The sequence below is a fragment of the Cydia pomonella genome, chromosome 4 (genome assembly GCF_033807575.1).
Source record: "Cydia pomonella isolate Wapato2018A chromosome 4, ilCydPomo1, whole genome shotgun sequence".
Taxonomy (NCBI): domain Eukaryota; kingdom Metazoa; phylum Arthropoda; class Insecta; order Lepidoptera; family Tortricidae; genus Cydia; species Cydia pomonella.
Window position 1 is genome coordinate 7588069 of NC_084706.1, and position 11418 is coordinate 7599486.

Consider the following 11418-nt stretch of genomic DNA (forward strand, 5'->3'; position numbering starts at 1 on the left):
TGAATCAGACTGTGCAAGTGTTATTTCAAACGTCGAACAACTATGAAATTATGACGTTAATATAACACTAGCACAATCTGGGCTATCAAAAAAGCTGCCAACTTAGCTTGGGCTGACTATAAGGTTTTCATTTCCAGCGATCAGGGAAGCGTTTACAGATTTTTAAAAATGAAAAAAAATATCATTACATGGTCGGGTTCGTCCCTCTGTATGACCACCCTGACCCTGACCGTGTAAACCGGAAGATAAAATATACCCTTGCATTGTTATGAGGGGGCCTACCGCGAAAACCGAAATTCGCGAATTGCGGGGATATTTCTCTTTTACTCTCACTAAGACGTAATTAGAGTGACAGAGAAAAATGCCCGCAATTGACGAACTTCGATTTTCGCGGTAGGCCCCCTGAGACATGTTGCGCGTCTAAAACTACTAATATCGTGTGGTCCGTCGTATGTCCGTTAAGGACGCACTATAAGTGAGAGAGATCTATTTTGTTTTGACCAGACCAAGGTCGCAGTCCTGTACGCCCGTCTGTTACGATTTTATACTCGCTTGTGAGCTGTTTAAGTATTTTCTTGCCTGGCAAACTGACTTAAATAGAAATGACATTGACAGATGACATATTCGACATTCGAGCAGACGATTGAGAATGAGGTTAAGTTGAAGCTTGTATAGTTAATTTATTTGTTCTCTCCTACACTTTTCCTGGAATGATGATAAGAAATCTAAGAAGAATTCCGTTAAAACAAAAAAACTTTATTTTTATTCAAAGGCAAACTTTTTTGACTAATGACTATCAGTGTAATGGTGCCTGGAACGCTCAGGTTTCATCGTCGGTGCTCAGCAAAGTCAATCTACATGACTTTTTTAATACCGTGGACCAGAACTATTCCACCAAAGGCGTTATTAGCGCTATAGACGTGGATGTATTTGCTAATTCTGTAAAGGAGTCAGTTTACCTTGACGAACTTAAAGAACTTCTCCATAAGTTGAGATTGTCTGCAGAAACTGGAAACACTTTAGAGTCTACTCATCATGCCACCATCAGGAATTATATCGAGTTTGGCAATATTGAAGATTTGGTGAAAATATTGCAGGATCCTCTTAACTTTGGTGTATTTCTTGATGCATATACTGCAAACATATTGTTAAATAAATTAATAACAGCACAAAACTATGAGCAAGCAGCTACTGTAGCATCTTTAGTGATGCTGCAGGAGGACTTTAGCAATGATATTACTTGTACTCTCTGCCAATATGCTTGCTACAAGTATATCTCTGGATATACTCCACCGGAGCCTAGCCCTCCAGAGGATAAACCAAAGAAAGTAGAAGAAGTGAAGATAAGAATAAAATATTTAAGAAACCCATATTTTGATGATCACTTTGACATCAAAGATACCTTAACAGCATCTGGAAAAACACTAGCATGGATTTCTGAGAAATCCAGTGACAATCTTAATAACAATCTTCAAGTCATTGGTCTGTTGGTATATAAAAAATATGACAAATTACTTGCTCTGAGTGAAAATCTTCATAAATCTTCATTCAAGACATATGCAGAACTTCTTGAAATTCTTAAAAAGGAATCTGAAAATGTTGAAGCAGAAGCAAGAACAACACTAGAACAGTGTTTGTCTGTTCTAAGCTCTGTTGGAACAGTCGAAACATCTTTAGAAGACTCCTTGAAAATTGCTATTGAAAACGCTATCAATAAGAATCAAAATAAGGACATAGCTTCCCAGGAACAGGTATGGGTATGGCAGCTCTACTACATGGGGTTGTAGGGATATATTTTTATATTAAAAAGATATTACTTGCTTAATGCAATCTGTATTGTTTCAGCTATTCAAGTCTTGGGTAGAAATACGGGAAAAGAAACTTCAAGAACAAACAAAGCGCCTTGATCGAGCAAAACGGCTAGAATTCATCCAAAAGAGTCAGACACAAATGGCTGAGGAAGAACAGAAACTGTGGTTCTTTGAAAATGAAGAAAAGATTGACCTGCAAATTGAGGAAAAAGAGAAGTTGGAGGATAAAAGCGTAACTAAAAAGAAAGCTTTGGAGAAATCTGATGAAAATTATATTCCACCTGAGATATTACCAAAACGCAGATAATCAATTTAATTTGTTATTATTGTAGTATCTTGAAAATTACACATATTACTCCTATTATACACTTTTTATAGAATAAAAGTCCAATACTATTAACTGTGTTCTTCTTGCATCCTTTTAAGATCAAGTTGGATTTTCTCAAGTGTATCTTCCGTCCGTTTTGCTTTTTCAGTCTTGATATTGTCCTCAATGTCTACAATATCCCTAGCAAAAGTACCAGTGTCATTGACAAGTGAAACAATGGTATTGCACTCCGAATGTAACAGGGCCAGTAATTTGTAAGCTTTCTTGGCTTGGTCATCTTTTTTAGCATCCTGAAAATTAGTTTAGAAAATTATAAAAATACCCTAAGTTAAAAAAAAATAGATACTGTCTGAATCAGGATAGAGGGTGTATGCCATCAAATATAAATCTATACCTGCTATAGTGTAGATTGTGTGGTTAATGAGACTGTTAACACTAATTCTTATAAATAATAAATATTATAGGACATTATTGACTAAGTCCCACAGTAAGCTCAATAAGGCTTGTGTTGCGGGTACTTAGACAACAATATATATAATATATAAATACTTAAATACATAGAAAACACCCATGACTCAGGAACAAATATCCATGATAATCACAAGAATAAATACCCTTACCAGGATTTGAACCTGGGACCATCAGCTTCATAGGCAGGGTCACTACCCACTAGGCCAGACTGGTCATCTATTCTAAACCTGCTCATGTTATTATCTACCTACAGCAATAAATAAAAAATCTTGTCTCCACTATCCTGATTCTCAAATAACTTTATTCTATAATCATACCTTAAAAAGTGTTTCATCAGCAATTGCAAAGCATCTGTCAAGTTGCCCTTCCAGTGTGTTAATCTCTTTTTGTAACTCTCTTGTATCATCCAGTATTTTTTTTATTTCCATGTTTTGTTTGTCTACATTGCTGATTATCTCAAGGATTCTTTTAGTATAAATTGACCTAAGAAAAAAATAATAATTATCTATTCTAAATATTAAATATTGTTCTAAAACATTTTGTCAATTTACCTTTTATTACCTCCCTTTAGTTTTTCATAATTATACTTCAACTGGTTTTTATTCTGTTCCTTTGTGTCATATTCATCTTTCATAGCTTTTGCAGACTCTTTTAATGAAATCAGGGTCTTTCTGGCTTTATTTCTTTCAGACTGTAAAGTAATCACTCAATATAAGAATGAAAACAAAATTAAACAAGTCATTAGCCGGGTCCACACAGAGCGAACATACGCGCGAGGCAATTTACATATTGAATGATAGTGTAATTACCTCAGAATCATCAATGCTGTTTTTGATTTTGTCAATCTCTACTTTTAAGGATAAGTTTTTTGAAGTCAGCTCCTCACTCTTCCTGTGTAACACATTCATGCTTTTTTGTACTTTTTCTAGTACATTAGTTACGTCTTCATTATCATTGTTGCTTATACCAATGCTATGTAAGATATTTTGTACATTTCTTAAATCTGCTTCAATTCTCTCTTTCGATTTGTGGACCTAAAACCATTCATATGAAAATGAGAGAAAATTCACTTGATCAACCAATTTAAAACCTGGACCACCATTAAGTACATGTATTGTAATGTGAAGTTGTAAGTGTCACTAGTAATTTGTTAAATTAACACCATGACGTAAAGTCAGCTGCAGGGGGGGGGGAGGTCACCTCTCTCTGCAGCTGACTGTACCTATGAATTATGTAAGTAGCAAGAACAAATACCTGAGAAAATTCAGCTTCCATAAGGTTGCTGTCACTTTTAAGCTCATCTAACTTTTGCCCAAGAATGACTGCAGTTTCCTTTAACTTCTTCAATGATTGATTGGTATCATAACGAACAGGTGTACCAGGCTTGTCTTCAACAGCTATCTCAAAGTCATTCTTACTTTCAGTACTTTTGTGCTCGATAATCTTTTTCTGGTTAAATTCTTGAATTTTCTTCAATTTCAATATTATTTCTTGTTCATTCAGGTCAGTTTTTGGCAATTTATGTATAACTGAAATGAAAATGTAAATTGATTGGATGGATCAGCCATAATTCTTATTTTTGAGAAAATAATACCATAATTTTATAGCTAACCAATAGACTGGTAATAAAACATTACATCTAACATAAAGCTACATCTTACCTAAGGGACTTTGAACACTATCCCCAATAGGCTGTGTATTAGAAGGATTACAACATGGAGGGATCCATACAGCAGCAAGCTCCTCCTGGATCCTATTACTTATGACTTGCATAAGAGAAGACTTGCAACTTCTGGGAGCAGATTTGGCTGCTTTGTTTTCTGTTGGCAACTGCTCGATGAGGAACATAAAAACTTGTCGCAATTCAGCTTCATTGTAGTATAGAAAGGTTTGATATCCTACATCATTCTTGTATCCCAAATCCTGTAAATATATATATTCAAAAAATCTACTAAGTAATAAACCAATTTATGATGATGATACTTCTGACCAATTTCGGCCACATCGACTGTGTGTTCTGGAGTAGACACTTTGAATTACTGTTAATGGTGTGTTAACAGCGCTTTCAGATGGCTCGCACACCCAACCTTCCTATGAAATTTCCGAGTGCATTTTGGGCATGTAAACACACTACCTTACTTACTCACTGGAAATAGGACTAGCAGCCGAGCCTTAAGCTCATCACACTTTTGGTTGAGTTTGCTGCGACATTCAGCTTCAAAATTGCCAACTCAATCATGCATGTGTAAACCAATTTGTACCTACTACTGTAGTAGAATATATGATAAATAGACTAATATAATTCATACCCTTAACACACATTAGTATCCATTTGCAATAGTATAATTGACAATAGTCAATAATAAACCCAGGTATTGGCTGTTGTATTTATAAATGTTGTTATGTATTTTTAATGTCACTATATGATGTTACTATAAATGTTGTATTGACTTGCCCTTGAGGCCTACTTGCAGAATAAATTTTTGAATTTTGAATATATAAATTTAAGTATACCATAAATTCTGCTAGTAAAAAACAGACAAAGTAAGTTTACCAGATGGAAACAAACAAATAGTCTGTGCGGAAATAGAATAGTGGAATGTATGGGGCCCAATACATTCCACGACTCTTTTCTTTCCGAACAGACTATAAAATGCAGAATAATATACTTATAAAATAGTTACCTTGCAGATCAAAGCTATGTGTGCAGCTACTTCAATTCTGTGGGATATTCCTGTTGGTAATTTAGTTGGTACTTTTATAGATGTACTGATAGCACTGAGGCATTTAGATGCAGACTCAATGATGACCTCCACTGGGAGCTCACAAATGTTCTTGACACCTTCATCAATGTTTCTGAAAAGTTTAATGACACATTGCAATGCAAGAACAGTGGCTAACACTACTTTACATTAAGCATTTATATTACTATAACAAATCAATAGGTGAAATAAAAATCATATGTAAGTATACAAATTCCCTGGGGCTGAAATCAAACCAAGGTCCTCCATTTATCATTTCATTAATCATTTGGTATTTTTTTCCTTTCTATGTGATTTGTTTTAACATTTATAGTGTAAATAGTACTACTAATACTACTGTGCTGTACTACTATAGTAGTACTACTTGTAAAAAATACAAGTTTTCATAAGAAAGCGATTTAATTCGTTCAAATATCAAATATCAAACATTTATTCAGCAAATAGGCCACAGGGGCACTTTTACATGTCCATTTTTACAAACAATAAATAAAAATAAAAAAACAATTACAAATATCGAATCTATGAAATAATAAATACTTTATTAGAGATGTATACTGTCTCTAAATGTCAAATTACACAAAAAAAAACTATGATAAAAAAATAAAACCATAAAATACTAAAATTCTTTAGAGATGTATAAGTCTCTAAGTGTCAGAGATAAAATATAAAAAATATATTAAATTATCCTTAGAGATGTAGAGGGTCGCCAAGGCTTGAATTCTTATATAAATAATTAAAAGACAAAAAAAATAAAACAGACAAGAACCGAATGAAGTGTCTCACGTTAATGTCACTCAAGTTCGTTCGTTCTTAGATCAATCAATAGGTTATGAGATTTTACTTACACATTCAGCTGACGGAGAAAATGTAATATAATAGAATCTACTTCTTCCATGATTAATGTGTTTGTTTAAAAAGTTTTCGCCGTAAATCCCCTTTAGATGTGATTATTGTGAATACACGAAACCAACGTAAAGCTTTCCACGGAACCACGAAATAAGTATATCATGGATCTTCGAGCAACACCGGCTTCCGACACGAAGTCGTGGATTGTTGAAATAAAGATAAATACACATTAAATACAACTGTTTCCGAAACAAATACAATAATAACAACTTCACGTCAAATAAATATTTTCTACTTCTTTTCTGGAAATAGTTAATTCTACTTTATTAATACTTCTACTAATTTTTAAATGGCTTTATTTAAATAAAAAAAGACAAAAAAACAACATAAGTCAAGACTCTGACTGACTGAAGACCAAGACCATTAATTCTCTCAATCAAATCAAAGAGCAAATATAATCACTACGTTTTAAGAGACGGGACTTCCATACTAGCGAGTGGAATCTGTTTGTTTCGCAAATAATTACCAAAATATACGACAAAGAACTGTCAAAGAACCATGGTGCCAACATAAGCGATTTAAATAATGTAGTACGCTACACGCTTGTGATTCTTATCGATATCGATAAAATGGGGAGGGTTGAAACATAGGCTCCTGTCTACAAATTTTGTACTCGAAATCAGGTTAGCATCGAGTCCACATTTAAGTTGTATTTTATATAGTGGATACTGTTCATAGTTCTTTGAGTGGACTAATATCTGGTCGGGCTTAATGTGGACCCGAATTATTTTAATACAGTTTTTAAGTAGTGTTTCTTTTAAATTAAAAGCTTTATTTTCAAAATGATCTGCACATACATGTTTCAATAAATGTAACTATTCTATGGGAAGATGTATCAGGTCTTCGTTCCCAACAAATTTGACCCACTGCCTGCATCTGAAAACGTACAGCCTTGGACAAACTTTACTTTATCTACAGTTTATATTCCAAGTATTGCTAATGAGATGATCAACTGATTATTTAGCGCTAATATGCATCTATAAATCATGTTTTTCGGCATCCAGTTATCAACAACCCTTTATCAATGCTCTAACTTTTTTGTGTATTTATATGTCTGTTAATCATGAGAACCGGTCTGGCCTAGTTGGCAGTGACCTTGCCTATGAAGCCGAAGGTCCCAGGTTCAAATCCTGGAGCGGGCATTTATTAGTGTGATGAGCATGAATATTTGTTCCTGAGACATGGGTGTTTTTTATGTATTTATAAATACTTGTATATTAGGTATATGTAAATTGTAAATATATCTCTATATCGTTGTCTAAGTACTCACAACACATGCCATGCATACTTTAGTACTAAGTCAATTTGTGTAATAATGTCCTATAATATTTCTTTGTTTATCATAAAAACAGAGATTATTTTTCTTACATTTTAGGTTAATATATTAAATAAGGACTAGATAAAAAAAAAAGTTAACTAATGACCATTAATGCATAAGTTATAGATAATTTATGCATTATTAATCTTCGACGAATTCATAATGGTCATATTGCATGCAAGTTCTCAGGAAATTTCACATATTTAATTAAATTATTTACACTGCTATACAAATAAAACTACAGTTATCGATAGTTATAGTACATCCCTAGTTTACAACGAAAAAGAATATAAAATATCTAATTTTCGATGTGTTTATAGCCTGCTGACCCAAAATAAGGTCAAAAGTATCTAAAGCAATACTTACCGGTCTTCATCCAAGGGAAATTTCGCCATAAAATCTCTTTTTCCGTGATTTTCTCGAGTGGCTCCTTGCCACGTATTTCACACTTAGTAAACCGTTTTCTCGGTGGCTTTGTAACAAACTCGCTCTTTACTGTGATCACGGTTCACTATTTTCGATTTTTTCAGCAATACTTACTGCTTTTACTTTTGACCTTATTTTGGGTCAGCAGGCTATAAACCAATCGTTTGCCCTTATTTTTTCTAAATTGCTGAGCAGAGAATATGCATCCCGTTTTGTGATTCCACAGAACGGTTCTGGGCCGACCAGGGGTGTGTCTGCGCCTTTTCTAGCAAGTTCGTCCGCTTCTTCGTTTCCTTGACTGTCAGAGTACCCTGGTACTCATCTAAGTATGACTTTGTTGGAGTTAGCCAGGCGGAAAGGTTGCTTTGACAGTTTAAATCAAAATAGGGAAACTACATGGTTAATATAAAATTATATCTTCAAATGAAGTGACTCATATAATATCGATCGAACTTTACTTCAAGAAGTTCGTTTGATCATCAAATATATTTAAATAAACATTGTCTTTGCGATAGGTATCCTTGCTTTTCTCTTTTCGCATTATACAACCCTTTCGTTAATTTCTGATCCCTTTAGAAATTCGGTCTATAATGGTTACGATTACATCTGATGACCCTTGTCTACGAACCGTACACATTATATCACTTATCTAAATCACATTGGCATCTGGCCACCAGGCGGTCACAAACAGATTTCAAATATATAATTAATATGCTTCCAATAACGGTAAGAAGCTTAATAGCAGTGTTTTACCTACCAATAAAACACTTATTAGAGTCTGGCTACTGAAATATTACACAATATTTTGGCGGGAAATTCAATAAATCTTGGGCTGGTCACACTTTGTATAGTAGGAATTATAGTTTTGATACTAGAAAATATTTTTGATATTCTGTGCACACGTAAGGTACCTAAGGAAATAAGTTAAAATACGTTAAAATGCACTCAGTCAGCTCACGTAATTTCTACCTCTATGTAAAGTACAAAGACATATATAGACATGTTTCGCCAAGATATTTTTATATATTTATATCAATTTACTACCGACCAGTCATTCCACAGATTTCTTCTAAATATTAGTTTTCAGTAACTCGTTACGTTCCAATGTTTTGATTTTATTGATATTTTCCAGAACTTCTAGTTTATCCGTTTCTTTACACACTTGTCCTGTTCATGAGATTCAGGGTGCCTACCGCGAAAACCGAAATTCGCAAATTGCGGGGATTTTTCTCTTTTACTCCGATTAAGACGTACGGCTCGTACCAATGAGTTTTTCGGAACTTATGTACGAAATATCATTTGATATTTACCAGTCGCTTTTCGGTGAAGGAAAACATCGTGAGGAAACCGGACTAATCCCAACAAAGCGTAAGTCGCTTTCGTAAAAACTAGTGCCTACGCCAAATCTTGGGATTATTTGTCAAGCGGACCCCAGGCTCCCATGAGTCGAGGCAAAATGCCGGGACAACGCGAGGAAGAAGAAGACTCCGATTAAGACGTAATTAGAGTGACAGAAAAAAATGCCCGCAATTGACGAACTTCGATTTTCGAGGTTATAGCCCTGGTATTAATAAATTCACGTACTTAATCAAAGGTATAGGCAAATGTTAGAACTAGTACTTAAAGTATCAAAATATTAATAGAGCACCAACCTACTAAATTGTTTACGACTTGTAAACATAGCAGTTTTTCGTTATACAACGCTTCAGGTCGACTTCGCACATTATCGTAATTATTTATGAGCTTAAATAATAGTTTGCGGACCTCACTCGGTATATTCATTATTAATATTATTTAAAATAAACCCCTTATAAACCGCGAACAATTTGAATGAATAACATGAATTGCCTGGAATTGACAACAGACTTTTAGCTTTTTTTTAATCATAGACAATTGGTGATACAATATGGAAATATCTGTCAACAATATTTGGCTAGCCAGACTATAAGTGAAATACTTTATTCGAAGCATATACTTTAAGGCTGGCCTGGCGGTAGGGAGATTGCAATGATCCACTGTCATCTTAGAATCCTATATTCCTAGTTGAATAAAACATTATATTTACACTTTCACTTCACTGCAGTCCATATTATAGAGAAAATTAGTAATCACACAATTACCCTGTTGTTTTTTACGTGGAACATTGCAATAATTATCAATGATAAATATATCATAATTAAATTTGCGATTCAATGAAGGCAAGCGAGAGCCCCTGGTGGCAGGCAGGTAAAAAAGGAAATTCATGGAGGGGGTAAAAAGGAGTGGGAATTGCAAATATTCAGCAGCCGTGACGTCATTACAATCAGTGTTGCCACTCTCAAATATATAATTAATATGCTTCGAATAAGGTATTTCGCTTAATAAGTGTTTTATTGGTAGGTAAAACACTGCTATTCGTGCTACTGCCCTCTACTTAGTCTCTCTTCAACAGGGTTATAGGCGAATAATATTGACGTGAATAATAACAGAGGTACTGGAATTATGAATAGTATGACGCTCTTCGATAAACTGGACGGCTGCTCGAACTATTCAACATGGAAATTCCAGATGGAACTATACCTAATAGATACAGACTTATGGGAATACACGAGCGTTACTCCCGCGATTACCGATTTAGCAGGTACGAGAAAGGATCAAAAAGCAAAAGCTAAAATTTGCTTGATGATAAAACCGCATTGCCTAGTACACGTCAAACACGTGAAGACAGCTAAAGAGGCATGGCAAGTGTTGAAAGATGCTTTCGAAGACAAAGGTTTGAATAACCTCTGTAGATTACTATCTAGACTAGTGAGTTATAAACTAGAGATGTTTACGACAGTAAGAGACTATGTAACAGCGGTAATGGAGACATCTCAGGAACTGTCAGACCTTGGAAAGGAGACAGATGATGAATTGTTAGCAGCTTTGATGCTTATGCAGATACAAAGCCCGACTGGTGGAAAGAGGCTTCAGTCAAAGGTGGGGCATTGATTATAATGAGACCTTTTCCCCTGTTGTACGTCATAGTTCATCTAGAATGCTAATGGCTTTAGCAAGCAAGATTGGACTGAACATAGATCAGATGGACGTTGAGACTGCTTTCTTGAATGGAAATCTGAGTGAAACTGTTTACATGAAGCAACCTGAAGGCTTCGAAGTCAAAGAGAAGAGGGACTATGTATGTCAACTTAATCGTTCGCTTTACAGATTAAAGCACCTCGAGCGTGGAACAATAAGCTTGACAGTGAATTGAAGAAACTTCAATTTCAACAATGCAAAAATGAACCATGCATTTACACAAGATCAAAAGGAAACAAGATCATCATTTTAGCAGTTTATATGGATTATTTGTTTATTTATTGGAATGATGAAGACGAGCTTTGTAAGGTCAAGAGTGGCCTCATGTCCAAATTTGAA

At 34.6% G+C, this 11418-nt stretch overlaps 2 protein-coding genes across 3 annotated transcripts; one reads left to right on the top strand and one right to left on the bottom strand.

The window, feature by feature from the left end:
* Window positions 1-407: 407 nt before the first annotated feature.
* LOC133516969 (uncharacterized) lies at window positions 408-2207 on the top strand. Its single transcript, XM_061850053.1, has 2 exons — window positions 408-1751; window positions 1846-2207. Exons 1-2 carry the CDS (start codon window positions 711-713, stop codon window positions 2116-2118), a joined length of 1314 nt encoding a protein of 437 aa, XP_061706037.1. The 5' UTR covers window positions 408-710; the 3' UTR covers window positions 2119-2207.
* On the bottom strand, window positions 2118-7098 carry LOC133516967 (coiled-coil domain-containing protein 22 homolog). 2 transcript variants are annotated; one of them, XM_061850051.1, is made up of 8 exons: window positions 7076-7098; window positions 5295-5466; window positions 4272-4533; window positions 3865-4139; window positions 3420-3644; window positions 3162-3301; window positions 2928-3093; window positions 2118-2429 (listed from the first exon to the last, which is right to left on the bottom strand). In XM_061850051.1, the coding sequence occupies exons 3-8, from the start codon at window positions 4456-4458 to the stop codon at window positions 2208-2210; spliced, it is 1215 nt and encodes a 404-aa protein (XP_061706035.1). In that variant the 5' UTR covers window positions 4459-4533; window positions 5295-5466; window positions 7076-7098; the 3' UTR covers window positions 2118-2207. The 2 variants fall into 2 exon arrangements, with proteins under 2 accessions (XP_061706035.1, XP_061706034.1); XM_061850050.1 differs by lacking the exon at window positions 7076-7098 and adding an exon at window positions 6218-6534.
* Window positions 7099-11418: the final 4320 nt, after the last annotated feature.